At 45.2% G+C, this 27,284-nt stretch overlaps 6 protein-coding genes across 6 annotated transcripts; 2 read left to right on the top strand and 4 right to left on the bottom strand.

The window, feature by feature from the left end:
* Window positions 1-1,222: 1,222 nt before the first annotated feature.
* Window positions 1,223-2,412, bottom strand: C922_03558 (hypothetical protein; the record flags this gene model as incomplete). Its single annotated transcript, XM_008819150.1, has 2 exons — window positions 1,223-1,809; window positions 2,367-2,412. The coding sequence occupies 2 exons, from the start codon at window positions 2,410-2,412 to the stop codon at window positions 1,223-1,225; spliced, it is 633 nt and encodes a 210-aa protein (XP_008817372.1).
* Window positions 2,413-3,903: 1,491 nt separating this feature from the next.
* Window positions 3,904-5,872, bottom strand: C922_03557 (hypothetical protein; the record flags this gene model as incomplete). Its single annotated transcript, XM_008819149.1, has 3 exons — window positions 3,904-4,023; window positions 4,259-5,510; window positions 5,697-5,872. The coding sequence occupies 3 exons, from the start codon at window positions 5,870-5,872 to the stop codon at window positions 3,904-3,906; spliced, it is 1,548 nt and encodes a 515-aa protein (XP_008817371.1).
* A 3,389-nt stretch (window positions 5,873-9,261) lies between these two features.
* Window positions 9,262-14,970, top strand: C922_03556 (hypothetical protein; the record flags this gene model as incomplete). Its single annotated transcript, XM_008819148.1, has 1 exon — window positions 9,262-14,970. The coding sequence occupies one exon, from the start codon at window positions 9,262-9,264 to the stop codon at window positions 14,968-14,970; it is 5,709 nt and encodes a 1,902-aa protein (XP_008817370.1).
* A 1,379-nt stretch (window positions 14,971-16,349) lies between these two features.
* On the bottom strand, window positions 16,350-18,252 carry C922_03555 (hypothetical protein; the record flags this gene model as incomplete). Its single annotated transcript, XM_008819147.1, has 3 exons — window positions 16,350-17,351; window positions 17,505-17,887; window positions 18,099-18,252. The coding sequence occupies 3 exons, from the start codon at window positions 18,250-18,252 to the stop codon at window positions 16,350-16,352; spliced, it is 1,539 nt and encodes a 512-aa protein (XP_008817369.1).
* Window positions 18,253-19,489: 1,237 nt separating this feature from the next.
* C922_03554 (hypothetical protein) lies at window positions 19,490-20,687 on the top strand (the record flags this gene model as incomplete). Its single annotated transcript, XM_008819146.1, has 2 exons — window positions 19,490-20,149; window positions 20,373-20,687. 2 exons carry the CDS (start codon window positions 19,490-19,492, stop codon window positions 20,685-20,687), a joined length of 975 nt encoding a protein of 324 aa, XP_008817368.1.
* A 396-nt stretch (window positions 20,688-21,083) lies between these two features.
* C922_03553 (hypothetical protein) lies at window positions 21,084-26,198 on the bottom strand (the record flags this gene model as incomplete). The annotated part of the gene is made up of 1 exon (XM_008819145.1): window positions 21,084-26,198. The coding sequence occupies one exon, from the start codon at window positions 26,196-26,198 to the stop codon at window positions 21,084-21,086; it is 5,115 nt and encodes a 1,704-aa protein (XP_008817367.1).
* Between the last annotated feature and the right edge of the window lie 1,086 nt (window positions 26,199-27,284).

Raw genomic sequence — 27,284 nt, 5'->3', positions numbered from 1 at the left:
AACATACCGATGTAGCGAAAAGAAAAGGGGACCTTCAAGTGGTCTCCCAACCCGTAGGAGGGCAAACGTTAGAGAGTAAATATGCTTATATTCTCACCAAACGGTGGCATAACTGGGGCTTCAGAGGAGTGAATCATTTTTTTTTTTTTTTCTTCTTTCCTGTACGAGCAATTTTTTTACAACAATATTCATAGCAGCCATCCGTGAAGTTGCCTAAACGAGAGAGCGCTGCTTAGCAAGAGGGAACTCCAAAAGGCTATATGTAGGACAATTTCTCTTGCCTTCAAATATCGTTCACGCCTAGGGTTTCATTTTGTTCTCTCATTTGGGACTGGTATTTTTTCCCCATGGCGTATGCTTATTCCGCGTAGGTATGCCCCCGGTCTCGACGATTTTATTTTAACTTAAAAGAAGCGGCCCCTAATCCAAGTGACCCAATTGTACGTTATATGCTTTTACGTACGCGGCATATGTACGTTGCGGGAGGGAAACTGTTTTGGAGGATTGTTACCCCCACTGGGCATTTGACTATGTACAAATGAGAAAAAAAAAAATAATAAATAAAAATAAAAAAGCCCTATAGATACACCAATTGGGACGCCTTCTGAGGAGAAAAACTGGACCTCCGCGTGGCACACAGCTCAGCTAATTTTATTGGAGAATGTATTTCTTTTTTTTTGAGAAGAATTCTCCTCGCGGTGACAAAAAGCGGGGGACACAGATTTCTCGGCCCAGCAAAATGGTGTAGCGACGCGGCGTACATGTACCCCCTCTTCTTAAAAAGGTCGATAACATACATAATTCAGGCAAAATGGGGAAGTTTCATTTCGTTGAAAAAGGTTTGTTCTGAGTCCGACGGGCGAGCGTTCTCTCCATGTGTGTTGTAATGCGCATGGGGGGGGAGGGATGCGTGGTTTCGTCGCACAGGCAAGGAAACGACGAAGTGACGAAGCGACGATGTGAAGAAGCAAAAAAGAGACATGAATGCGAAACGTCGGAGCACGCGCCATTGTGCTGCTGAAATGTAAACTGGGGTGGGCGTCTCGCTGTCCGGCGTTCACAGACGCTCCGCACCCACCTGCCCTGTTCCAGGTGTCCACACGGATGGGAGGGAAGACGCGCAGACGAACATGCATATGCACAGGCGTAGAAAGCGGCGTAGAAAACGGCATAAAAACCCGCGTCTAAACTCACACACATCTGCACGCGAAGAGGGGACGCGTTACGTAAAAATGTAGGGAGTCAGGCCGAGGAAGGAAATGTACAGGGAAAGGAGAGACAGCCCATGGTATATGTGCCAATCTTTCTTGTTCTTCTTAATCTCGGCAATGGCACTTTCGCTCTTGGGGTTCTTAATGAACTCATTATATAAACTCTCCTTCTGTATCTTCAAACTGTGAACCTTATTCTGAAGGTACAGATTATTTAACAAACAAGACAAGGCAACAATGGTGGAGCTGATCCTGAGTTGCATATTGTGGTTTGCCAATCTCACCGTCGACAATAGGAGTATGCCAGAAAAGAGAGTGGAGAAACCAAAAAAAAATTGGAAGTCTTCTCTTCTTCTAGTAGAATCTCCTTCCATATTTTTCATTTCTTCTAATTGTTTTTTTGCCTCTTCTGCATTTTCGGGGATGGGGATGCGTTTCATGTTCTTGATGCTCCTAATCAAACCAACTTCGGAGAAGAAGGACAACCAGAACGTCGACCCGAAGAGGTACCCCCAACTTATGTTTAGCAACGGTCTCAGGACTTGCGGGTTTTTTATGATCACCTTGGGGAAAAGCGAGAGGACAAGGCTGGAGAGGCCTGAGGGGGACGGGGGAAGAGAAAATAATCATAAGGGGTGAAGAAGCGGTGGGGCCTGCGAAGGAACAGCGCCGCAAAGGCATTTCGCTGGTAAGTGCGGCCACTCCGCTGGTACGCGCCTCTTAAAATGGGCTTCAAATCGGGGAAGTTTCTTTAGCCTTTTCGCAATGCAGCTATCAATGCACAGTTTCCCATTTTCATCACGAAATGGAGCCCACATAACGTGCACGTCATGATTGTCTCAACTCCCTTTTTTTTTTTCCATGACGAGTGGGATGGACGGGATGCATATAATACCCTCCCTCTTCCATCCTCTCCCTCTTGCAAAAGTGGCTTCCGAAGGCTGCCACCTCACAGCGATGGCCCAGCCGCTTTCTCGCACCAGTAAAAACTATCCGCTGGCTTATTAATACAAATGCGTTGACCATAGGACGGGGGGGCGCTGCAGGAGTACCACCACCCAATAGCACCGTCTCGAAGGGTACGCGATACGGCTCCCTTTCTCTCTCATTTGCTACCCATCAGGAGGAAACCTATTTCTGTTTGGGTTTTCTAACCTGCTATGCCCGTTACGCATCGGAGGTAGCTCACCGTGGCTCCCATTTTGTACTTCCTTTTGGCTGTAGCGTTTTGGCGGTTAGTGCTGCGTAACAATGGTTAGTGGTACGTAACAACCGTTAGCGTCGGTTTGCAGCAATTCGGTATTCCTCTACCCCTTAGTCGGAATTTCGTGGCCTGTCGTGGGGGGCCTCCTGACAATCTTGTCACAGGTTAGTTCGCCCTAGCGAGGGGTAGCTTAACTGCAAATTGGATTCAACAAAAAGAAAAAAAAAAGCGCTTCCAATTCGTGGAAAATCGTCTTCAAAATTGGCAAAAAAAAAAAAAGAAAAAATAAACAGAGAAGAGAAGAAACTAAGATTGGGGTTCCCCTCAGTGGGTAACAGGCGTAAGAAGTCACATGAAAAAAAAAAAAAATTTAAAACTTCTCAAAAAAAACTTCTCAAAAAAAACTTCTGAAAAAAAAACCTCTCAAAAAAGGCCTCTCAAAAAGGCGCTTCTCCAATTGCAGCATTTTAAGGATACTTCTTCAATGTCACCTGCGAGGGTGCAAAAGAAGAAAAAAAAAATTGCTGCCAAATGGAAATCACTTGAATTTCAAGGAACAAATATAAAGGGATAGCCCACTATGGTAGCGGAACACGTACAAGTGCGCATCGCGTACTTGGTATGTACATATGTCATCAGGTTTTCCATCCTCCGAACGTTCAGCGCTTTCTTATTTTCAGTTATTTTTCCTTTTCCGTCGAAGATTGAATTGAAGCTTTTCTTTTTCTTTCCCCCTCCACAGGAGCTAAGCAAATGTGATATTTTTAGTTTTCTATTTTTTTTATTTCTTTTATTTTTATTCTATTTTTATTCTATTTTTCTTTATTTTATTTTTATTATTTTTTTTTAATTTTACTTCCTTTCTCCCAAAGGTTATTCAACAGATTGGGTAGGAAATTAAGCGCATTGCCTTATATATATGCATAAAAAATGCCTTTGTAAAAATACATATGTTTTCTTTCTCCTCCCCTTTTCCTGGCTTTCATCACTCGGCGGTGCCGCCTCTCCATTCGAGTACCCCCCCTTTTGGTTAAGACAATTGGGGGTGGAGAGCTCGGTTATCGTGAAGATGAAGGCGAAGATACGCGCACGAGTAATCTTCATACGTATGCTTAACAACACCAAGTTGGTTCCTTTTACGTCATGTATATCACGCGTTATAACGTGTTCTTGTTGGGGACCAGCAAGGCAGGTATGTAACCCCGGAAGGAAAAAGGGAAAAAACAAAAAAAAAAGAAAAAAAAAAGAAGAAAAAAAAAAAAAAATCAAACATTTTGCCAATTTTTAAAAGCTACGGCGAGCAAGAAAGCTATACTCGTAAAAACGCACAAATGGAAAACGTTTTTTTTTTTCTTTTCTTTTTGTTATAAATGCGGTGTCCCTCCCGCTGTGTTAGTACGGGACAATTAACAAAATGGGGGGGAACACAGAACAGACAGGCGGTACGCCCCTGATGAGACGACTCCTCGCAGCCCGGGGCGTCTCTCCTCACAGCTTGAAATATTCACGTAACTCCGTGCATGATTTCAAGTCCCAGTCGTAGAGCTTGTCGCAGCCGAAAAATATCACATTGGGCCAGTCTCCGTTGTCCTTCATGCAGTAAAGGTTCTGCGGGGGGGGAAAGAGGCGGGGGAATACAAATAAATGGGTTGCCACGCGTAGGGGAAAGAAAAAAACAGAGGGATAGCGCGCAGATGAATGCAAACGGGAGAGATACCGCGCAGTTGAATGCAAACGGGAGAGGTATCGCGCAGTGGAATGCAAACGGGAGAGGTACCGCTCAGTCTATTGCAACTGTGCGTATGTGTAGGGACGTTTGCCCTCCCTCGCTCGACAGGCTCACCCTCTTAAGGTTCTTCGTGTACACGCAGGGAGGCCCCGCCTCTCCGAAGGCGCCAAAGTCGTAGGCTTTCACGAGGCCATCTTCGGACCCTGCGAGAGTCAAATTTGGGTAATGCGTGCTGACCAGAGAAATGCATGAATTTGAAAAGGCCTTAAACCTAACTATGTTGTTGTGCGAAAAGCTGGAAGATGGATCCGTAACGTAACGTATGTCTATTTTGTTCACATAACCATCAACGTCAGATAGAAAAATTTCCTTCTCATTGAATCTGCTCCAAGTGGTCGACTCGGGGGTACTCTCCAGAGGTATGTTTAACCCAACTGTGTCTTTTCTTATGTCATATATTTTTAGAGTTTTGTCCGATGCGGTTGAGAGGAGGATGCTACTTTCATTCGTGTGGAAGCAAACATTGTTAACTTTCTTTTTGTGAAAGTTGAAGGTATGTAGATAGGTTAGATTGGATAGGTCCCACAATGTAATGGAACAGTCCTTGGACCCGCTGCACATCAAATTGGGTATTAGCTTGGACGAGTTAAGGCACGTGACGCATTCTGTGTGGCCCTGTAGGTTATTTTTGCTCTGTTTCCTTTTTTGCCCCGCCACCCGTTTTTCATACGCTCCACTGGCGGCTTCTTCCGCAGGCGATGTTCCCATTTGTGAAGCTCCCGCTTCTCCTCCCGCGATTGAATCTTCCGCTGCTGTTCCCGCGTTTGAATCTCCTGCTGCTGTTCCTTCCGCTGCTCCTCCCACCCCCTTGCGCCGCTTTTTGCGGGTTCCCCCGTGCGTGGCGCCCTCCCTGCCGCCCAAATAACTGAGGGCCTCCAGCGTGTCGATGTTGTTAATGTCCCACAGCCCAATCTCCTTCTTCATGGTGCCAACGGCTACAATGTTCTTACCCCCGTAGTATGATTCTCCTATCATCTCCAGACATAAGGGGTAATCATCAATAATGACATCGTCGTAAATGTTAAAAATGTCTTCGTCGTAATTAACAATGTGAATTTCTAACGTGCCAATATCACTATATATTTTCCCATTCATGGTTAATGCATCGCCATCTTCTATACTTAGCTCATCTTCGAAAAGGTATTTTTTGTCCTTCTCTATGATGCTGTCTTCGTTTATTACTTTTTCGCTTTCCTTCTCGTCGTTAAAAACATTTTGGAGTGCATCGTAAGAGTCTGCTTCGTCTCTCTGCTTTTTTCGCTTGCGTCTTTCGCATTGGTCGCTGTCGCTTGATAGATCCTGTTCGCTGCATGGGTGGAGAAGTAGGCAAGTGCCGAAGTTATAGATTGCAAAATGGGGTCTCCCCAAGAAAACGACACATAATTGCAGTTACGAGTGCACATGGACGGAATATGCCAATGGCGCAGGAATATAGTAGGTGTAGACAGGCATGTATACTGCCCGCCATGGTCACGGTGTCGTCTCGTCTTACCTGAGTTGCTCAAATTGGCGCCCACCGGGCTTCTTCTTGTCCCTGGGCAGAAAAGCTATGCAGCTCACAATGTCACTTGGCTTCTTCGCAGATTTCTCATTTTTTCCTTTCTTTTTTTTGGGTTTTTTAACGCTTCCTTGGACTACATTCGCCTTCTTGGGCTGTTCTTCGCTCATTTTGGAGAGCTTCAGGGGGTGGCGACTGAGTAGAGACTGAGAATCGACTTGCTACGGACTGAGAAGTGACTTCTTACCGAGTGAGTACTTACGGGGCATCTCCCAGGGTCACGTTTCGCAGAACGTTTTCGCAGCGCTGCTACGCAGGAAGGCACAGATATGTGACACTTGGGAAGGGAGTCTTCTTCTCTCCTGTGGCGCTCCACACAAAGGCAGCATTTCCCTTTGGATATACTCCCACTCTCCCCTACAGTGCGCCACGTACATTTAGAAAAAAATGGAAAATAGGAAAAGTTTGCTGCTCAAAGAAGGTGTCCCATGCGTTACATAAAAACCTTCTCTACAAAATCACATTTTTCGAAGTTTGGCCATTTTGTAGGAGTCATTTCTGAGGATGCTTTTAAAATTTATGATGTTTTTGTGGCGAAACCCTTTTTGCATTTTTTCTTTTTCTTGGCAAAAGGACCCTTTTGGAAAGAACTGTCGGTCGGTAAATTCTTCCGCCCAAAGGGAATCGCCTTAACATTTGCAATAAATTAAAATCGTTGAGTTCCCGTCCAGTGTCGTTTCCCACGTGTTCTTCTATGCCACTTTAACTCTCCATGAAAAAAATGTAGACCCATCCATTCGTTTTATCTTTTCTTTGCAATTTCCACGTTGGAATTTTATTCAGGGGTGACGCGGTTGGCTGGCTTCCCTACTCCCCTCAGCAACGCTTTTTTTTTTTTTCTTTTTCTTTGTTTTTTGCAAACGTTTCGTCATTGACCCGAGTAAAAATTAAAGAACAAACTTTAAAACATTGTTGCGAATGCGCAGAGTGGGTCATTTTTCGGAAAGGGCGTCCATTCATCAGGACCTTCGCGAACTCGTCATTTGTATTCACTCGCCCGAAACCGTTGGCATATATACAACATACGTAAAAGAAGAAATATATGAATGGCTGTACATGTATAATAGTGTAGCTGCTTCTTTTTACATACCTCTCGTGTATATTTGAAGAGTCTTTCCATTTGCGCCATGCGTGGATTTATGTTTATTTTTACTAGCCAAAAAATGAACGTAAGTTAACGCGATTTTCAGTTTCGCCATCTTTCTGTTGACTATACAAGTAGCATGTATTTTTTTTCTTTTTTTTTTCCCCCTCATTACGACATCGTGCGGAACAGAAGAGATGGTGGATCGGTCTCTTACCATTTGACCTTCTCACCCTGGCTGTTGCAGAAGCGGCAGCTTTGGTACGTAGGCATAGCATGCGGGTAGGGCGACATATGAGCCCCCCCATCTGGGGGTACCAGTATCCCTGCCTTTCGCCGTTTCGTTGTAAAGCCGCGCTACTCAGCGGGGTGTTACCCCGTTGAGACAAGTGTCCCTCTGTGTATGGCACCGCTGTTTACGCCTTTTCCCATGCGCCGTTCGATTAACAACTTTTTTTCAATTGCATTTTGCTGCTGTGTTCTCCAGCTTGGCAATGCGGCCATGAGGAGCAGTGTAGCCATGCAGCAAACGCCCTCGTGTCTGTGTTCATCGCTAGGCTGATGCCTGCGTAGGTATGCATTCATGTGTATAGGTATATATGTGCGCTCACATATGTTCCCATTCTTATGTCGCCATGTTGTAATCCCCCCACTGACGTGTGTCCCGACACACATATACCTGTACGCATAACATGGCCACGCCGATTGAGGCCTTCTCGTGTCCCCTCCCCCGAGTTTCTTATTTGTCGATGTTTGTGTAAGTTCCATTTTGCCGCGTGGAACGTGTTAGCATATGCAGAGGACAGCCGCGTACAGAGTACGGGAGATCGCGCTGAGTGGAGGGGTACCTCCGATTGCTCAGCGGAGTTTTGCTGGGGTGCCCCACGACTGACGCGATTCGCCGCGTTGGTTCCATTGCCTCTGTTTCGCCGCGTCCAAGAGCCCAATGGGCATAACTCTGTGGGAACCCTTTTCCCCATTTGCTTGTACGCATAAAATCTCCCCTGCGTAAAAAAATAAAAAAAATATTCTCTCAATCTACATATTTGGCACACCCATCTGTTACTCCCATTTATCACAAATTATTTTTTTCACAAAATTTCCATTCTTGAGAAGTCATACGTACAGGTAAGCGTATATGTAAATGTATATGAAATGAGAAATGTGAAATCTGAATTGTGATTTTTTTTTTTTTTTTATGTACATATTTTTTTTTTTCCCCCCCCCCCTTGCCCTTGTGCAAATTTTAAGCATTTTTTTTAATCTCCCTTTATGTAAATTTTCCCATCTTCCCAAGCAGGGAAAAAAGTGAGGATTTTCGTTTGCCTGTCATTTGGGAGAGTGACGTCTTGCATGTGCCATTGCGTTTATGTGTGAATAACGCGAAGGGAAGGAAGAGAGCAGCGTATTGGAAGCCGCATTGAAGCAGCTCAAGCGTGGCACGGAAACCGCGGGGGGGTAGGTACGCACAAAAGGTGACTGTGCCCCTTCACCAGCTGACTGCCGAGATACAGCAGCTACGTGTTGCGCCGCCTTCGTATCCCCCCATTGTACACGCGAGCAGCCTTTACGCATATACACATAATTACTCTGCATAAACAGAACGAGATGACTTGACACTTGGGTGCATGCATCGTCCAGTCGGAATGCACATATGTGTGTCGGCCGAGCCAACCATTGCCAGGCATTGCCAGCCATTAGCAGGCATCACCAATCATTTCCAACCATTAACGTTGCTTTCCTCCCTATTTGGTGATGCCCGTCGTTTGTACACATCAGAGTTCCTCTCCCCTCCGCACTTCTCACCTGCTCTTCTCAATTGCCATCTACATCTGTGCGAACAGCTGCAAGTGTCTCCCTGCGGATATTCAGCGCATTCGTGAGGAACGCAGCGGTGTGTAGGTTTAGCAACGCATAAAGGAGCCTTCACAAATGCGGAAGGGACTCTCCGAGAAGGGTTCCACGGCAACCAACGCGATGAACGTACCACCGAGTATGTCGGGAATCCCCTCGAAATGGTAGCGCACAGAGGTAGAAGAAGTTTGCAGATTATTTTTACTTCCCGGGGAAGATAAAGAAGAAAAAAAAAAAAACAAAGAGGAACACAGGGAGAGTTTCGCCAGAGGGGGGGAGACTCCTCAAAGGTTCACATTTCTGCTTGTGTGTGGGGCTATCCCACGTGAGTCAAAAAACAAAGGGGGAAGGGATCATTCCGCGCTTACTCACGTTTGTCGAAGATCCATTTGGGGAAAAAAAACGGAGCTTTTGCATCCTCACACACACCCACGAACTGCATAGCGATGTATATGTGTATGCAGATGTGGAGACCCCTCCCCCGAGTAAGCAACTACCCTCAGCTCGCGTAACCACCCTGTCCGTGCATTCGACTAGCCCATCTCCCCCCGAGTGAACAAAATGGACGGATTTGATGAGACAAAAATGAAACAGCTTCAGCTGTTGAAGGAAAAAATGAAGATTGCCAAGGCACAGAAAGTGGAAGAAGTAAAAAAAAATGAAGACGTCTTCTCCCTCTCGCATGACGTAAAAAATGTAAGATCATTTGAGACACAAGATATCCGATTTAATAAAATAGGGAAAAAAATTTTCGATTCTTTTACTCCCAATAAAAAAGCAACACACATTAAGGGGACGAATAGTAGGTACCCCTTTCAGCAAGTGAAAAGCGGAAATCCTAACGTCCCCTTTAAGACAAAGAATGGACTGATCAAATTGCCAAACGAGTCCAATGCGTTTGATACGCCACTAACATTTGAAGAAGTCATGCGAAGAAAAAATGAGAAGAAAAAACGCGAACTGGAAAGAGGTGGACAGAATGGCATGGTAGACATGCTGAATAATGTAAGGCAGTTTAATTTCAGTGACAACCGGGAGGACAAAAGCGAGTCTGGTCTCCTTCAGGGCATGCCTCGCGCCTACCCGGGTAATGCCGATGGTGGCCACGCTGACGAGGAGGGGCAACTACACCAAGCCAATCACGACAGTCACGCGGGAAGCACCGATGTATACGGCCACATGTACAGTAGTAGCCCCTTGAGGCAAATTCACGAAACGAATGTCGTGAGCAACTATGACGATGCAAGTGGACTCCACCAAAGGAAACTGCACGACAAAGCCACCAACAGGGAAGAAGCCTCAAGCGGATACGCAACCGAAAACAATCATTCAATTAATGGGAGCATCTCCAATAACACTAGTCCGTTTGGCATGGACGTAGTGAAGAACAGCCAGTCTCTTTCTCATGGTATGAATTCTTTCACTAATTATTTCGCACACCAGCTGGGGAAAGGTCAGGACGATGCACAAAACGGGGCACAAACCGGTGCAGATTTTAACAGGACTTCCCCTCACGCTGCTAACAATGTGGGAAATCCTCTCAGCGAGAGCTTCCCAGGTACCAGCGGTGGAAGTCGAGTTGGCGGTTTGTTTGGCACTCGTGGAGACCTAACCAATCGTACTGGTAGTAACATTTTTGGCTGCAGTTTAGCTAAGCTAAATCAGTCCATTTTTAACCAAACGGTTAACGTTACGAGGTCAGGTGAAGAGTCAAGTATCAATATGCAGAACGGGAATCATAGCAATATGACTCCCTCTGCTAGCAGTGTCGTCAAGGGGGAAGTCCGGGGGGAGACTGCCCACAGCCTGTTTCAGAGCAGTGGAAATAGCCCTGTCAGAGTAAGTAGCATTTTCGGCACTCATAATGCGCCTATTGGGAGTAACCAACCTGGTACGAATAGCTCTGTTGTGCCCCCATCTCCAAACCAAGGCATCGAAGCGAGTTCCCTATTCGCTCGCAACGATGGAAATAGTAATGGAAACAACACGGGCAGTTTTCTTAATAACTCATTCAGCGGTAATAATTTGAGCAGCACGCGGAACACGCCAGATTTAGCAGGCAAAAGTGGTCTCTTCAACAACACCAGTGATGGCAGCGGGGGTAACGTTTTTGGAAAATCGAGAAGCAACGTTCACCTGTTTAGTGGCAGTGGAGGTATCTTCGGGAAGTCCAACAGTGGCGCCACGAACTTGTTTGGAATTGCCCCTAACGAGAAGAACCCTTTTGGGAGTGCCGCCAACGAGAAGAACCCTTTTGGGAGTGCCGCCAACGGGAAGAATCCACTTGGGAGCGCCACTAACGAGCAGAACCCATTTGGGAGTGCCGCCATCGAGAAGAACCCACTCGAGAAGGCAAATATCGGAAAAGGCATTTTCGGGAACGTTCCAGGTAGCAGCAAACCCTTTGGAAACGCGGCGGGCAGCGACAACCTCTTCGGAGGTCCCCCCAGCGGAAGTAACATTTTTGGCACCCCCGCGAATGCCAGTAGTAACCCTTTTGGAAGGTCGTCCGGAGGAACCAACCTCTTTAACAAAAACGGAGGTGCTAGCAGCACGAGCCAGTTCGGCAACGCGAGAAGCTTCTTTGGGAAGCCCCCCGTGGGTAGAAACATTTTTGGAGCCAGCAGCAGTTTGGTGAACAATGTGAGCAGTTCCTTGAATAGCGACGGCACGCTGTTGGCCGACGCTGCCCGGGGCGCCATGGTTTCCGGTGTCAGCGGCATTGGCAGTGTTAGCGGTGTCGCCAGCGTTGCTGGGCTGCTGAGTGCCAACGCTCAGAGCGCCCCCGACAGTAGGTGCGGCGCCCCTGCCGAGAGCCTCCTGAATACAAGCGGAAAGTTAATAAGTGACGGTCCCAAAGACAGCAGTGTATATTCAGCTCAAAAGGAGAATCCCACCAGGGATGTTGCCGTTCCAAGCAGCACCAACGGTGTGGGTCTTCCAAGCAGCAGCAACAATGTTGGCCTCCCAAGCAGCGAAGCAAGTGGCGTCACCGACCCGTCCCAAGGGTACCTGGGTAGAGTCCCAAATGGGATGCGAAACAACAGTGACGTTAACGCAAGAGTTATGCAGTTTAAGAATACCCTGTCGAATATTAAGAGTAAAACATCTGGAGGTCCCAACGAACCGATGGAACGTAGCAGCGGGGACAGTGAAGCTCAAGTGGCTCAAAAAGGTGTGGCAGATCTCCCCGATACGAGTGAAAACCCCCCTGGAGGGGATCCACTTGGGGTGGAAAAAAATGACGCACATAAACAATCAGAATCATTGCAGTATCAGAATGAGGACAAAACAAGAGATAGTAATAATAATAATGACGTGGCTGCGCAGCCAAGATGTGATAGACAGAGTGAAGAATCAGCCAAAGCATGTCCAGACAATGACAAGGGAGAGGGCACCAACATTCGAAGGACTTTCTCGAGCTATTTTAACACGTTCATTCCGTCGATATTTTCAAGCCCTAATAAACAAGCCGTAAAAGAGGAGTACCCCAAAGGGGACGCTTCAAATGTGGAGGTGAAGACAGGCAATGTGGAGGTGGAGACAGGAAACGTGGAGGTGGAGACAGGAAGCATGGAGGTGGAGACAGGCAACCTCGAGGTGAACAAAAACGTCCATGTTAGTCCACTTGGTAAGGATGTATCGGAGGGGGACAAACCGGATACAAATCCTCTATGCAGTGACAAGGAGGGAAAAACGAAGACATTCTTTAGGGCCCCCCCATTGAGGGACCCACCGAATGGAACTCTCCCTTCAGAAACGGATGGTGGCAACACGGTGACAAACAGTCGTGACAGTGTCTTACTAAATGGTGAAAAAATAAATGAACCTCTACATTTCGATCCGTTTGTAGATTCTGACAATCCGAATTGTAGCAACCACGAGGCGCCGTCGTTTAGCAGCCAAAATGAGACACAGATCCGCTCCATAGGAGAGCCCCCGCATGAGCAGATTCACAACACGAAGACGGGCGAAGTGCTAAATCTCCCATTTGACGTTAGTCAAAACGGTGCAGTGAACCCTCTCAGTGATGAGAATAACAAAACGGGGAGTCTATTCAATCACGCGGGTAGTGTTCCAACTAGTGCGGCCCACCCAGGGGTGGAAGGCAAAATGGATCCTACGGCGGGGATCATTCCCTTCTCAAACGTAAATGCTGGACGCACTGCAGATGAGGTTGGGACGATTCCCAATACGGTGACCCCCGCTTTGGACGAGAAATCGGGTAAGAGATTCCTCGTGGGTAGTGCGTTGCACAATGTTAATAGCCAACACAACAGCGGTAGTGCCACGTCTGCTGTCTTCAGTAGGGATGCTCAACCCCGGGGCATCTTTCAGAAGGACCCAAGTCACAACCACCTGATCGAAGTAGACAATGCAGACAGCTTAGAAAATAAAGAGCACCTCGAAAAAATGAACCAAATATATAAAAACATAAATTGCATAAACAAAAACATAAGCTATATTAATAAGTACGTCCCGTCCACCATTGAAGATGTGGACAATTATCTGCAGGGGGGTATAACCTCGGTGCAGAATTACGACGCCTTGTCTAGTGCAAATCGAACGTGTCTAGAAAAAATGAATGCACCTGGTAGTTCCGCACAGTCAAATAAGGAATTAAAAAATATGATAAACGTTTTGAATAAGCAAATGGGTAAAGGGGGTGGACCCTCTGGGGGGGGAGACAACAGGGGGGTGGTAGCACTTGGGCCGGTGAAGGGGACGCTGTTTTGTAACCCCTTTAATAGAGCTAGCCAGGTGGATATGACACATAACACGAAAGCAGGAGTGATGCCTAGCGCGCCAGACGGAGGGTCTTCCAGATGCTACCCCATTTTTAATGCCACAGGGAAACAAGCCCCCCCTGGTGGCAATCTTGTAAACACGAATATGCTCACACCCCGAGAAAAATTAAAATTAATAAATGAGACTTCCAAAGAAATTGCAACGAATGAAGAATCTGATGTGGACGAGAAAATACCTGAACATGTTCAGAAAATTATGGAAAGAAGAGAATATTTTAAAACAAAAAATAAGTTAACAAACAGTGACTCAAAGAAAAGCATCATCGGAATGAAAAAAATCAAACCATTTGTCCCATCCGAGTGTAGTGAATCTTTTAGAAACACCTTTTACACTAATGAAAATAGCAAAAATAAGAATAATGTTTTTTCATTACAAAATTTAAGCAGTATGAATATTTTGAGCCCCAACCAAGGGAGTAGTAGCGCTGCTGCGAGTGGCAACATTATGGGCATCGTGGAGAGGGGACTGAATAACAATGCCTTTGCTCCCCTTGGAGGTGAGGCTCCTCCTATGATGAATAGTGTTGATCATTTTAAGATAGCGGACCATTCAAACAACGGTGCTGCCGCTATAGGCACTTCTTACCCGACGGTGGATGACCGCAGTGCCATTTTTAAGGACTACCCAGTGGAGGAGCAGAGCAGAAGCGAAACGCACACACATAGTAGCAGTGCGAATTTTTTTATATATAAAAATATGCCACCTTCGTCGAGTAACACCATGATGAATTGCGCTTTTTCGAGTGAAAATGCACAGGATGGTTATAACCCCTTGGTGCCGACCAGAAATTGTAGCAGTGCAATTAATTCAGGCGAGTTAATCGGTAGGGTGAATGGCAGTGGCCGAGGAGGCGAGACCAAACCATCAGGAGAATCTCTCATGAAGATGGAAGAAGAGCTAAACAGACAAACCGATTTTATTTCGAACATCTACACACGTTTAGGGAAAAACAATTTTATTTACGACAACCGCGAGGGGATAGACTCGACGGCTGATGAGCAGAGAGGTGACCTTAGGGACGATGGAGTGGACCCCGCGGTTACCAACACGGATGACACCCCATTAAGGAAGAGAAGCCTGGACAGCATCAGTCGCGTCCACCACGAGAACGATGACGTACGTGACGATGAATGCAACCCGTTCGATAACGTCGATAACGTGGATAACGTCGAGAACGCAGATGACGACGATCCCACGTGCTCACACAAGAAAAAAAGGAAATTCACTCCCAATGAAATCAACTCAGAAATGCTTCAAAAGGAAAACAGATGCATTGACATATCCAACTGTGTTAAAGAGATTAGGGACTCCATGACGTTGGAGGATATTTCGGCCAACTTGAGCAAATACACCCTGGAAAGCGAACGGATTTTGTGCGATATAATTAACGACACTTTTAAAATGTCTCTGAAGATTTCTTCGCTGAGCGATTTACCCTTTCTGTTCGAGGACTCCCCCTGACGCGGTGTAGCGGTGCAGCGACGCTCGTTTCGTCCGCGCATCAGGCCGCCCCGCGTGTCTCCATTTTGTCGGCAAGCCAAGCGGCAGGGGCAGGAAGGAAAAGGGGAAAAAAGAATGGCCGATTTGCTCAGCTACAGAATTTTCTTGAGAGGAACTTGCCCCCATTGCGGACACAAATTCGTCCCCCCTCAGGAACGCACACTTGTCCTACTCACATGTGCAACGTTTTTATTTCCCTGTTGCTTTGTTTGAAAGAATGCACACATGTCGATATGCTTATTTTTTTCTTCTCTTTTTTCCTTTTTCTTCATTTTTTTTCTCCCTTTTTAACTGTTAAATGTACGAGTAAATCGGCATGGCACTCATATTGTTTGTTTGAACATTTCATTTTGAATAACCTCGTCTCATGTGCGACCACTCGCCCGCATCGCTCTATCTAGGCGACTGCACAACGCGATGACATTGTACAACCATGTGGTACCGCTCCTTTATGCGCGTGCCCAGTTTAACCTTGATTTAGACGAATTAAAACGAATGCTTAACAGTGTAGCTGGTTAAATCAGTCTATGGAAGAGAGCATCCGCCTATTTGTAACCAGCCCACGGCGAACTTGTACGTATGAAGTACCTTCCAACGATTTAATTTTAAAAAATGAATGGCTAGCTGCGAACATTTTTTGCGATGAATGTTATGATCCATCAGAATATTTTCACCTTTTTGTGAACTTTTTTTTTTTTTCTCTCTCTCTCTGGCTAGCTAAAAAAGGATATGGCTCGAAAATTTAACATGTGACACGCATATCTGTGTCTACACCTGGAATATTCATATAGATAAATCCTTCCTTTCTTTTTCAAAATTAATCTTGTAAAAGGAATTTCGATACTATAGAAAAAAACTTGAAACAAAACATGGCAACAATCAGACATGAACATGAAGACACGAATGGTGGGCACTCAGTTACCTTCACAGAAGTGTTTTAAAATGTAGGAATTAAAAAGGATGAAAAAAAAAAAAAAAAAGATGAAGGGAAAGGGCAGATTTAAAAGTATAATCATTCCTCTGCGAAAAAGTTTAATTGTAATCACTCCTCTGGGCAAATTTAAAGTATAATCGCTCCCCCGCGCCCCGTTAAGACACTTCCATTTTGTGAAACACGCGCAATGCTACATTTCACGCTTTATTTGGCACATCCTGTCATGCAGGTTAAACGACTCCACTCACGTGTGAGAGCACAATTGTTCACAAACGTTTCGTGATGCGCACTGTTCTGCTGGAACACTGCGCAGTTCTTGCAAAACGGGGTCCTTCCCATAAAAAAGTGTGCGGACGATTGACTCACTGACCTTTTCCCATCGATGCACTAACTTCCAGGCTGCCCGCTAAAAGTTGATCGGCACAAACAACCCGTCATGCGCCAGGGAAAAGGAAATGTCTGGATATTTATTTGATAATTTCTTCAAAAATAAGTTAGTGATATTATGTTCTACAGCGCAGGACATTCCAATAAAGTACACTTTCTTCGGCTTGATATGCAGAGCAATTTTTATACTTTCGTGCAAGGAAAAATGTGAATAATGTTTTGCCTTATAATAAAGGGCGTCTATGACTAACACTTCCGTGGAGCCTATCTTCTTTATGTACTCCAGTACATTCGGTGGTATATAGCAACAGTCCGAAATGTAAACCAACTTTTCATTCTCTCCTATGATATACCCAACGCATATGTAGTTACGTCCATGTTGGAATGGAATAAATCGGATGCGTTTGTTTTTGTCAAATTTGGTGTATACATAACCGTATTCATCCTTTTTGTTGTACGTATGTATATTTACACAAGTCCCATCATCATCGTCCGCGTCGGCCTCAGCGTCCACGTCAGCGTCGTTGTTCAGGAGGGGGTCTCCCTTCGGGTGCTCCTTTTCCTTTCCCTTGCTGTTCCTCCCCTCATCATCATCGTACCCCCCCTTGTTTTTAATTTTGTTCCTATCATCTATTTGGTTCTTCTGTGTACTATTTGTGGTACCTATATGGTCCTGCTTTGGTATCAGAAGTGTCCCATCATCATCCTTTATCTGATTAGCCGTTTTTTCTTCAAGGATTAATTTGTTATATTTTTCATCCTTGATAACTAACAGGTTAAGTGCTGCTATTTTGGAAAAGAAAATGTTTTCCTTTCTCTTCATGACGAGGTATTCATAACCATTTCGAAGCCGCTCATATGAAATTGCATTCAGGTAAATGTCAATTGGGTTCTTCGGGGTGTAGTAGTAGCTGTCTCCATTGTATATTTTGTTGTACTCTTGTAGGTCTCTCAGGTCATCGATTCCGTTCAGCGCGTCTGTGTGGCTGTGGCTTATCAGCACCGAGTCTAGCTTGATTTCCTGCGGGGTGCGGAATAATCGGGGCGGAATAATCGGGGCGGAATAATAGGGGAGAAACAATCGGGGTAACAAAATGCAGGTTTCATAGTGGGGGCCGCAAAATGGGCGGATGACGCCAAGTGACAGACAACGCTCCCTCCCGCGTGCACTTACATAGAAGTTAATTTTGTCCTTGTTCCGCAACAGGCTGTCCCTGAAGGTTTTACCGACGTCAATTAAGACATACGAGTCATTTGACTTCACCAACACGGAGATGTTATTTCTTTTATTCTTCGAGTTACCATCCAGTGCATCGTAGCAAGTGTAACATTTTAAATCATGGCAATCCGGGTACCTTCTTCTTAGATATAAATCGTTCAGCTGGTCAATACATTCTATATCATGTGAAACCAACTCGTCTACAAATTTGTCTATATGATTAATGTCTTCCTGCCTCAGTTCCGAGCTCTGGGGTTCCCCCTTATTTTGGTTTGACAGAATTTTGGAATTTTTGAAAATGTGGGATAGTTTGGGCGTGGACGATGAAGAACCTGTACCTGCGCGGGGGGGAGAAGTGATAAAAAGTGATAAGAAGTAATCAGAAGTGATCGTAAGTGATAAGAAGTAATCAGAAGTGATCGTAAGTGATAAGAAGTAATCAGAAGTGATCGCAAGTGATATGAAGTATCGCGGGGGGGCTGACAGACGTTGGATGAGAGAAAGAACGCTTTCGGGGTATTGATATGCCCTTCTCCTATCACCCTTCACTCTTCACGCGGCGCGGGGCGCAGGACTCCCTCCCACTCATTTGGTAAGAGGATCGCAACGTGAAGTGGCTTTCAGGTGTGGTATACGCATTGTAGGTGTGTTTTCTCAAAGTGTGTTCCCTTCTTTCTTCCTTATATTTTCCTTTTTTTCTCATTTTTCTATCATTTCAACGTTGGTCGCGCTGCTTTCTTCGTCCAGTACCTAAAAATATGATACCGTTCCCAGTTATCATACTTAATGTGAATTTGGTATGTCTCTGCGGGGGGGTATTTTGTTGGGTTGGTTTAATTCACGTTATTTCACTTTATTTTGCTTTGCTCTGCTTCGTTTTATTTCACTGTGATTTTCTTCACTTTTCTTTTCCTTTCAAAGAGCGGGGATCACTTTAATTCTAGTAATTCCCAGCGAGGAGTTTTACTGACGGGGTGAAGTTTCATTTGGTCACTTTCAACTGTTGCGTACTTTTGTTAAAAGGGGTGTTTGTTCGATGGAGTGGAGTGTAGAAATGGGGAGAAAACTGACGAGGTTTAGTCACGGAGGGGAGTAACACTATTCATCAGGGAGGAGCAGAAAATACGGCAAGCATCGGCGTTAAATTGCGACGGGTTGAAGAGCTACGGGTTGAAGTACTACGCATTAATGTGCTACGGGCTAACGTGCCAGAACGCGGAACAAAAAAAAAGTACACTCCATTTGTGCCTTTTTTTCTCATCGCATTTTTCATACGCTTTCGGGGGAAAAAAAGGATAAATAAAAAAAAAAAAAAACGAAACGGAGAAAAAAAAGTGAGGGTGACAATTTTAGCTATCAAAAAAAAACATTGTGACTTGGTCGGGTAAAATTAACATTTTTGAGAAAAAAAAAAAAAAAAAAAATGTATTTTTTGCTAGTATTACTTATAAGTGAAAAATTCACAAGCCGATGGGCTTATAAACGTACAAAGTGATAAATTTTCTCGTCAAAGGATGGGACAAAAAAAAAGAAAACCCAGCGTCATACGTGTATTATCTTAAACGCGACAGATGTGTATAAAGGAGGAAAAAAAAAATAAATAAAAAAACATAGGCTCTCTCCCACTAGGCACTTGGTTGAATATTTTTCATGAAAACTGGGCGATGGCGCGGTTCATACACACACACGTCTGATTATGTGGAAATGTCTTCTTCGTTTTTTTTTTTAACCATTTATTTGTAGTCGCGCGGAGTGACAAACGAATGGTATGCTGGCAGTTTTTTCCTTTTTCTTAGCAGAGGGGAGGCACTACTCTGGCGTCCTTGCGCGTGCGTCCAGGGTGTGCTAATCCAGGCACTCCGCCGCAAACCACGTCGCGAGCTTCGCCGCTGATCTGCTAAACGGTTAATCGGTTAATCGGCTAATCCTCTGCCACACACATGGCGCACGAGGAGGACGCAGAGCGGTCGCTGACGACCAAGTACATCCTCATGACCGAGCGGCTAAAAGGCAACCAACTGGAGGGCAAAAAATTGAAGTTGAAGGTCTGCGCCCCGGGGACGAAGGAGCCCATCGACTCAATCGACCCAAATGCCCCAAGTGACCCAAGCGACCCAATCGACCATGACGTGATAGAACACTTTTGCGACGCTTTAAAAAGGAACACGTCCTTTAATGGCTACCTCGATATATCTTATAACGACTTAAATGAAACCTGCCTTTTTCACATCCTATGTACTGTGTATGAATGCAAAAATATAACTGGCTTGAATTTAAGAGGAAATAAAATTACCAGTATGCTTTTTAACAAAATTTTACTGATTCTTGAAAGTAACAATTTCGAATATATCAATGTGCAAAGGACGGAGCTAAATAATCAGCAAATTAAAAATATCATTTTCTGTTCACTAAACAAGAGGGTGAAATTTATTAAACTCCCCTTTTTAAACCTCGACACGTTTCAGTTTCTGGTGGAATACTTAAGCGACAACGAGTCGGTGGAGAAGTTACATTTCTTTATGTCGTACCACCACCAAATGAATTCCTTCCTCACAGAGGATGATGAAAACATAACGAACAATTTTGAAAATTACGTCCACGTATAGATATAGGCAGACCCACTAAGTGTACTTAGTTTTATTATATATAGGCTATATACATGGATGGGCTGTATACATTGATGGGCTGTATACTTTGATGGGCCCCTTCCATCTGTGGCATCAGCGCGAGTGGCAAAAAAAAAAAATTTTACCTTCTCCCCAGCACACCACGCCGCATTCCGTACCATGTTTGTTCCACCCCCTTTTTCTCGCCTCTCCACAGAACTTAAAAAACGCCCTAAAAGAATTTCTCGACGTGATAGAGAACAAAGAAAACGTGATGGACGTCAAGTGCGAAATCGACTTCCACGATGAGGAAGTAGACGAATTGGTGTGTTTCATCCATGCTGCTTGCGAGAGGCATCGACGGATGGCAGGGGACGGGCCAGGGCTGCGCGAAAATAGGATGCACATCAGTTCGACGGAGAAGATGCTCTTGCTCATGCCGGACATCGACGGGTGCGGCGGATACGAGAAGGCGCCTCAGCGGTTGCACACCGAAATATATGCTTCTTTGTGTGTGTATATACACATATAGCACCTGTGCGGACAAACGACCCATGCCACCCTGCTCCGCACACATCGAACACATCGAACATATCGAACATATCGAACACATCAAACAAATCGAACCCAATTTGAATCCCTTTTCCCAAGGAGGAACAAGCATATCGAAAAATTCGAGAAGGAAGTACCGCTCACTTTCGACAAAGACGTAATAAGGTTTCTCCAAAAGATGTTGCCTTAGGGAGTTTTTTAAAAAAAAGAGTAAATTGGAATGACTAGTACAGGGAAGTCCGGTTCAAAAATTAATCACAAAAATGTATGTAACTGGGGGTGAGCGGTTGGCCTGAAGTGTCCCGCAACGTCTTCGAAGCCACGTAGTAGCCACACCGCTGCCACATGGTAACCCCCTTCTTGACCTCTTCAACACTTAGCCACTTCGCAGCCGCTTCCCCCCCGGTAAGGCCTCCGACTCATTTGGCCGCTTCACACCGCCGGGCTGCGCCCCGTCCTGCAAAATGCTCGTAAGTCTTTTGTGAAAATCGTTAATGTTAATTTGTATGTTTTGGCTATCTATGCGTTCATCCAGGAGAGTACGAAATTTCTGAACTTCTGCCATGTGTGTGTGTGCCAGCTGGTCCTTAAAAAGGAGTAAGTTATGATCCCCTTGCATGTACGTAATGCCCTTTATCTTTTTTAGTAATCCCAACAAATTCAGCGTCACCTTCTTATTAAATAAGTAGACATTGTTGCTCATCAATATGTTGTTAAGGTATAGGCAAATGTGATGAACGAGGTGGGACAATTCATTTAAACTAAACGTGTTTAGCAAACTTTTTTCATTCGTCCTACCTTGACGTAGTAAGTTGGAAATATAATTATTGCAGATATCATCAGGCATAATTTTGTTCACTTTTTTTTTATTGCAATCTTTGAAAATGGCCATAATCTGTCTTGAAATAAATTCCCTTTCCTCTAATTGGATAACTTGCGTTTTTACCTGACTGTTCAGGTAAAAAGTAACATCAAAATTGGATGCAAATTTTTTAATTATCTTTGCAAAATGCTTCTTGTACATTCCGTTAAAAAGCTCGCTGATATTTAAGTACCGTACAAAGGCGCTTTTGAAGAATAGGCTTAAGTATCTTGAATAGCAGTTTCTCAATTGGGGAAAGAAGAAAATGATTTTTAAAAACTCGAGTAAGTAATTAATCACTATGTGGCTTTTACGGGTTACTCTACTTTCTATCATATTATAATGCTCTAAACATTTCATCATAATTTTTAACAGCTCTGTGTTTTTTGTTTCCTTTACTATTATCTTCACAATTTTTACGACGCCGTTTTTGACGAGTTCGATAAATCTGTTTTTGTCTTGCGCTACAATTTCTTTCTTCACTTTGAAGCTCATGATGATGTGCTTGATTTGTTTGTCCAGGGTGCGCAGGTCCGCTGCGTACATGGCGGGGCGCGATTGGGGGGGGGCCGCGCTGTTCCCGCTGGGCTGGGCTTCGCCAGCGGTTTCATCGGCGGCTTCTTCAGAGGCTTCTTCAGAGGCTTCTTCAGAGTCTTCCTCCGGGGCTTCTCCAACGGCTTGGTCATCCTCTTCATCGGTGCCGTCTTCATCGCTGCCGTCTTCACCGCTGCCTTCGTCGCTCCCTTCGCCGCTACCCTCAACGATCCCCCCGTCGACGCCAAAGTGCTCCCCCAAGCGCACAATCATTTTCACCTTGCGCGAGATAACCGCCAGGGATAGAGCCACGTAGCACAACGTCCTCACGGTGTCCTCGGCACTCTGGTCCTTCAAGTTGCCCTTCAGGTGCTTCAGCAGATACGTGACGTCGTAAAACAGATCTGTGCGTTCTTTTTTCTCTTCTAGGTCTCCGCTCTTCTGCTTCTTTTTTTTCTCCTCCTTTTTGGGATCCTTTGTCAGTATGTCCAGCAGGAAGTTGTTCGTCACGACGATGTCGCTTTGGCCGTCTCGCTCCTCCTCTGGGTCCTCCGTTCGGTCGTCCGTTTGGCCGTCGGTTTGGGCATCCGTTTGGCTGTCCGTCTGGTGATCCGTTTGGCCATCCGTTTGGCTGTCCGTCTGGTGATCCGTTTGGCCATCCGTTTGGCCGTCCGTCTGGTGTTCCGTCTGCCCGTCCGTCTGATGTTCCGTTTTCCCGTCCGTTTGGTAGCCCTTTCTATCACCATCTTCTTCATTTTCTACGCCATTGTTCGCCGCTCCCTCCTCGATCACCTGCCTCGGGGACAACTCCTTCAACAGCCTGTGCATGCGCCTCGAAAATTTCAAGCCCTTCCTCCTGTTCGCGGGCAGGAAGCTGTGCGTCGCGAAAAGTAAAAACTCATTTTTGTACGCACTGCAGCTGAGAAGCTTGCTTAGGGGCACGTAGTTCTTCGAGAAAACAACCATCTGTTTTTTTAACTCGTCCGAAAGGGGTCCTTGCAAGTCGTGGGCATTTGCCAGTTTGACCAAAGCGTTCGCGTCCAGGAAAATCTTTCGATACCTTTTCTGGAGCTTCTTCCTATTCACCCTGGAGTCACTGTTTCTTTTTTGCATCGCACTGCTTAACGTATGAGTCATGTGAAATATCAGAAGGTTAAAAAGAAAAATGACAGCTTTGGATAGTTCCACCGTCTGAACGTTACAATGTCGTCGTTTCTGCCTCTCCTCAGCGGTGTTTTTTTTTCCCTTCTTCATGATCGAAACGCAGAATTTAATAATTTTTTTCACAACTAGGAAGTTTTTTCTTTTGACACATCTTTTGTCAAACGTTGGTTCAAACTGTAGGTACACTTCCCTTTCCGTTGTCTTTATCTTCTTCTTCTTATTCTTAACATTCTCGTAATAATTTTGTGTGCACAAAATGTGCTGCCTTTTTCCGTTACAACAGAGTATGCATTTTTTACCTGACTTAGTCAGGTGAATTATGGCCAAAAATTGGTTGACAAAATTGTATGTGCATTTTAGTAAAACTTCAAGGGATCGCAAATTCTTCAGGTACATTTTGGTTTTATCCTTCTTCTTATTTTGCAATGAGATGATCGATTTTAATGTGTTGAAGCTTTCCTTGGTTAGCTGATTTACGGCGATGTTAATTATGTTCATGTCGAACTGGAGGTTCTTCTTCTGAGCGCTGTCGGTGATGTCCACAAAATCGATGCTCTTTAAAATGGTGAATGTGTTTTCTTCCTTCTTCTCCGCAGCGGCCTTTAGTTCCTTGGTTCCCAGGGCGAACTCGTTCATGTTGAGCATTTTCAGCTTTTTGTTTTGTTTGGCGAAGAGGAAGGCCAGTTGGCTGGCTTCCCCCGCGTGCAGGTTGCCAGTATGGACTTCGTCGTGAAGCGGTTCGTCGTGAAGCGGTTCGTCGTTGTTTTCTTGGCCGTTGTTCTCCTGGTCGTTGTTCTCCTGGCCGCTCTTCTCCATACCGCTCTTCTCCTCTCCACCCAGCGATAGGGCGTACCTCAGCACATTGCGAAGGATAATCTTCTGCAGAAGCAGCAGGACATTCATCCGGTGGTACTTGGTGCCCGTGTCGTGGGCCAGCAAATAGTGCAAATTCTTGTAATTCAAATCCCTGTTGTTAGCAAACTTGTACAACTCATTCATAAAAAAGAGATTCAATATATTCGCATCAATGTTGAGGTAAAGGCACAGTTTATCTTTGAGTAAATTCAAGAAGGCGCTGCTGTAGAGGATGTTGGAGAGTTCTGTGGTGGGAATTTTCTGTGCAGAAAGAATGCCCCCCCTGTTGGGAATGCTCTTGCCGCACTGAATGGTCTTTCCCCTCTCAATCATCTTGCCCCTCTGAATGTTCTTTCCACCTTGTTTGTTACTCGCACCAGAAGCCTCCATAATGATCTCGCCAATGCGGAAAGACTTGTAAAAAACAATGTCGTGTAGGACGGGGGAGAAGTCATACAATCTGATAAATCTCATCGTCAGCATATACAGGAAGGAGAAAACGACGAAGCAGGAGTAGTCCTGCTCAGTTACGCTCCTATAGGTTAACTGCACCAGTTCGTGTTTGTTCATGTGTCCCTTCTTCTTGGCTACCCACTCGGCGATGGAGTTGGCATGGCGGTGATGATTCGTGGTATGTGGGTCTGCCTTATTCTGATCTGCATTATGCGGATGAGCGTCTTTCCCGTCTTTCCCGTCTTGCCAGTCTTGCCCGTCTTGCCCGTCTTGCCCGTCCCGCGTCTGCCCTTCCTTGAGGGCATAATTATGCCTGTGTGCCCACTTCTCCTTCCGCTGCTTCTCCCTTTTGGACACGAAATGATTGTTGAACCTACCCGAGGAGAGGTTACAAAACACGGCAAGCTTCACCTTGGAGAGACTAAACGCAGGCTCTTCCCTCAGCTTAAACATGGCGTCAAACACTTTACGGTACGTGGAAAAGACATCCTTATATTTCTTAAACAATGGAGAGTTATTCTTTGCGCTCTCTGGGAATACGTCCATAATGTCGTTGTGGTTAGAATGGAGGAGGTTTATTAAGTAGATAACGGATAAACAAAAAGTGTTCATAACGTGCTTCTTATTTTTCTTGTTGCTTATAACGGTGAAGCACAAATGCAAGACATTTTTATAGTCTCTCAAAACGTGAGAGTATAGATCCAAGATTGTGCTCAATTGAACAGAATCATTTAGTAACCCTCCGGTGGTACTAGGGTTCAGATGCAAACAAGTAATGATCTTCAATTTGTACATAAAGTAAACATAAAATAAAAGCCCGTAATACTTCTTCACAGTAAACTTTGTGTTCATTTCGTTCCCTTTTATCTGAAACAGATCTGTTACCCTTTTGCAGACATTTTTTAGAAAAAAGGGAACCAACCCATTTCGTACGTAAAGGAATAGGTTAAATGATGTGTCGATAAGAAGGGGGAAATTAGGAAAATTCGTCACTACGTTGCCCACCACTTGGCTCAACGTCAAAATGTACTTCTTACTCATCATGCTGTTCTTGACCGTCTGGTAAAAATAGTGTTCCTCCTGCTGCAAATTTTTGCTGTCTTCTCTCTTTAGCACTTCCAGATAGATGAGGATGTTGCTACTAAGCAGGAAGGGCATCATTCGAAAGGGACTCCTCCTCTCCCCCTTGCCACCACCGCTCACATCATCAGCATTGTCAGAGGTGGCGACGCCCATGCTAGTTACCTTCCTCACCACCTTGTAGCATTTCTTCACATTCACTCTGCGCATGTATTTAAACAAGTAGAAGAGAAAATCACAGAGCACCTCCAGGTAGCCATTTTCCTTCTCAAAGGGTAGTAAAATTTTAAAGATCTTCCTCAAATTGTTGAACAGAATTTTTTTTTTTTTCTCCTCCAAGTTAGAAATGTCTATTTTTAAAATGTCTCTTTCTAGGTCTTCATAAATGATGTTCGCTAAAAATTCGAATAACTCCTTCGTTTGCTCCTCCCTTTTTTTGTTCTTCTCGGTCAGGATGCTTTTCATGTGCTTTATGCACTCCTTGTCCGCCTTCCTGCTGCTGCAGTTGGCCAGCACGTCGCCCAGGCTGCTGGAGAGCTTCATGGTGCGCGGGGGGAGGTAAGTGAGGATGTTACGTGTAGGTGGAAGGTGAAGATGTCACGCGTAGATGTCCTGAGCAGACCACACGCCTAGCGGACACGCGTATATACTCTGTGGGGTCCGCGGCACGCTACCCCCTGCTGCAATTTCTCCGTGCAGAACGTTCTACCCAGTGGGATACACAACAGTTCGTTTGAAAAGAAGAAAACTGTAAAGTGGAATCTTAATTTGTTAAGCGGGAGGGGCGAAGCAGCCCCAACAAAATCCGCCTTTCAGAAAAGTGGAAAACTTTTTCAACCAGCGGTGAGTGGCCAACCTACAAAGGAAAAATAAATGTTGGGCAAAAAAAAAAAAAAAGAGAGTTAACTCTGAAAAAATTGAAAAATGGGAAAAAAGGGAAAAAACGAAGAAAAGCACTCTTAAAAAAAAAGGAGAGAGCTTCTCTGGAAAAAAAAAATAATTAAAGAGGAGGCTGCAGAAAAGGTAGAGTGGAAAAGTCAAACCGCGGCAGGAGCCAACATGCACTTATTTATGTTACATGCATATGTGGGGGGCGGCCAAAGACTGCCCCGACGACGTTGCGCGGAGTAACGTCGCCCAGCCCGCGCTGCCTGAAAAAAGGTAGCCAACCGAGCGAGAGAACCCCGAACAAGAGGTCGGATAAAATCAGCCGCACTAGCGATCCACATAGAGGAATCTTCTCAAACGACTGGCAGAAGCCGCCGCTGAAACGATTGGCAAGAATAGCCACCTGATGACGCCTTCCCTGCCGAAAACACACCCCCTGCACGAGGAAGAGATTATTATGCCCGCCCGCACCCTAGTCGCCTTTTATGCATGCCCTGCACTCATCGTCGCGTAAAGGCGAGTTTGTTTTTCCCCCCCCGTGGATGCTTTTCCACCGTGTCCGTATGGGACAGATGAGCGCAAAAAGATTTTTTTGTATGCGTGTATGTAGGATGCACTAATCTGCCCATAAGGGTATGAATGACTGAATTGGACTCATTTGGAAAAAAAAGGGAAAGAAAAAAAGGGAATTAAAATAGAGGGAACACAACTTGTCATCGAGCAGACTGGCCGAAAAGAGGT

Source organism: Plasmodium inui, assembly GCF_000524495.1.
Source record: "Plasmodium inui San Antonio 1 unplaced genomic scaffold supercont1.15, whole genome shotgun sequence".
Classification (NCBI taxonomy): domain Eukaryota; phylum Apicomplexa; class Aconoidasida; order Haemosporida; family Plasmodiidae; genus Plasmodium; species Plasmodium inui.
Note: the sequence above shows the minus strand (reverse complement) of the source record. Positions and strands in the feature narration are given on the sequence as shown.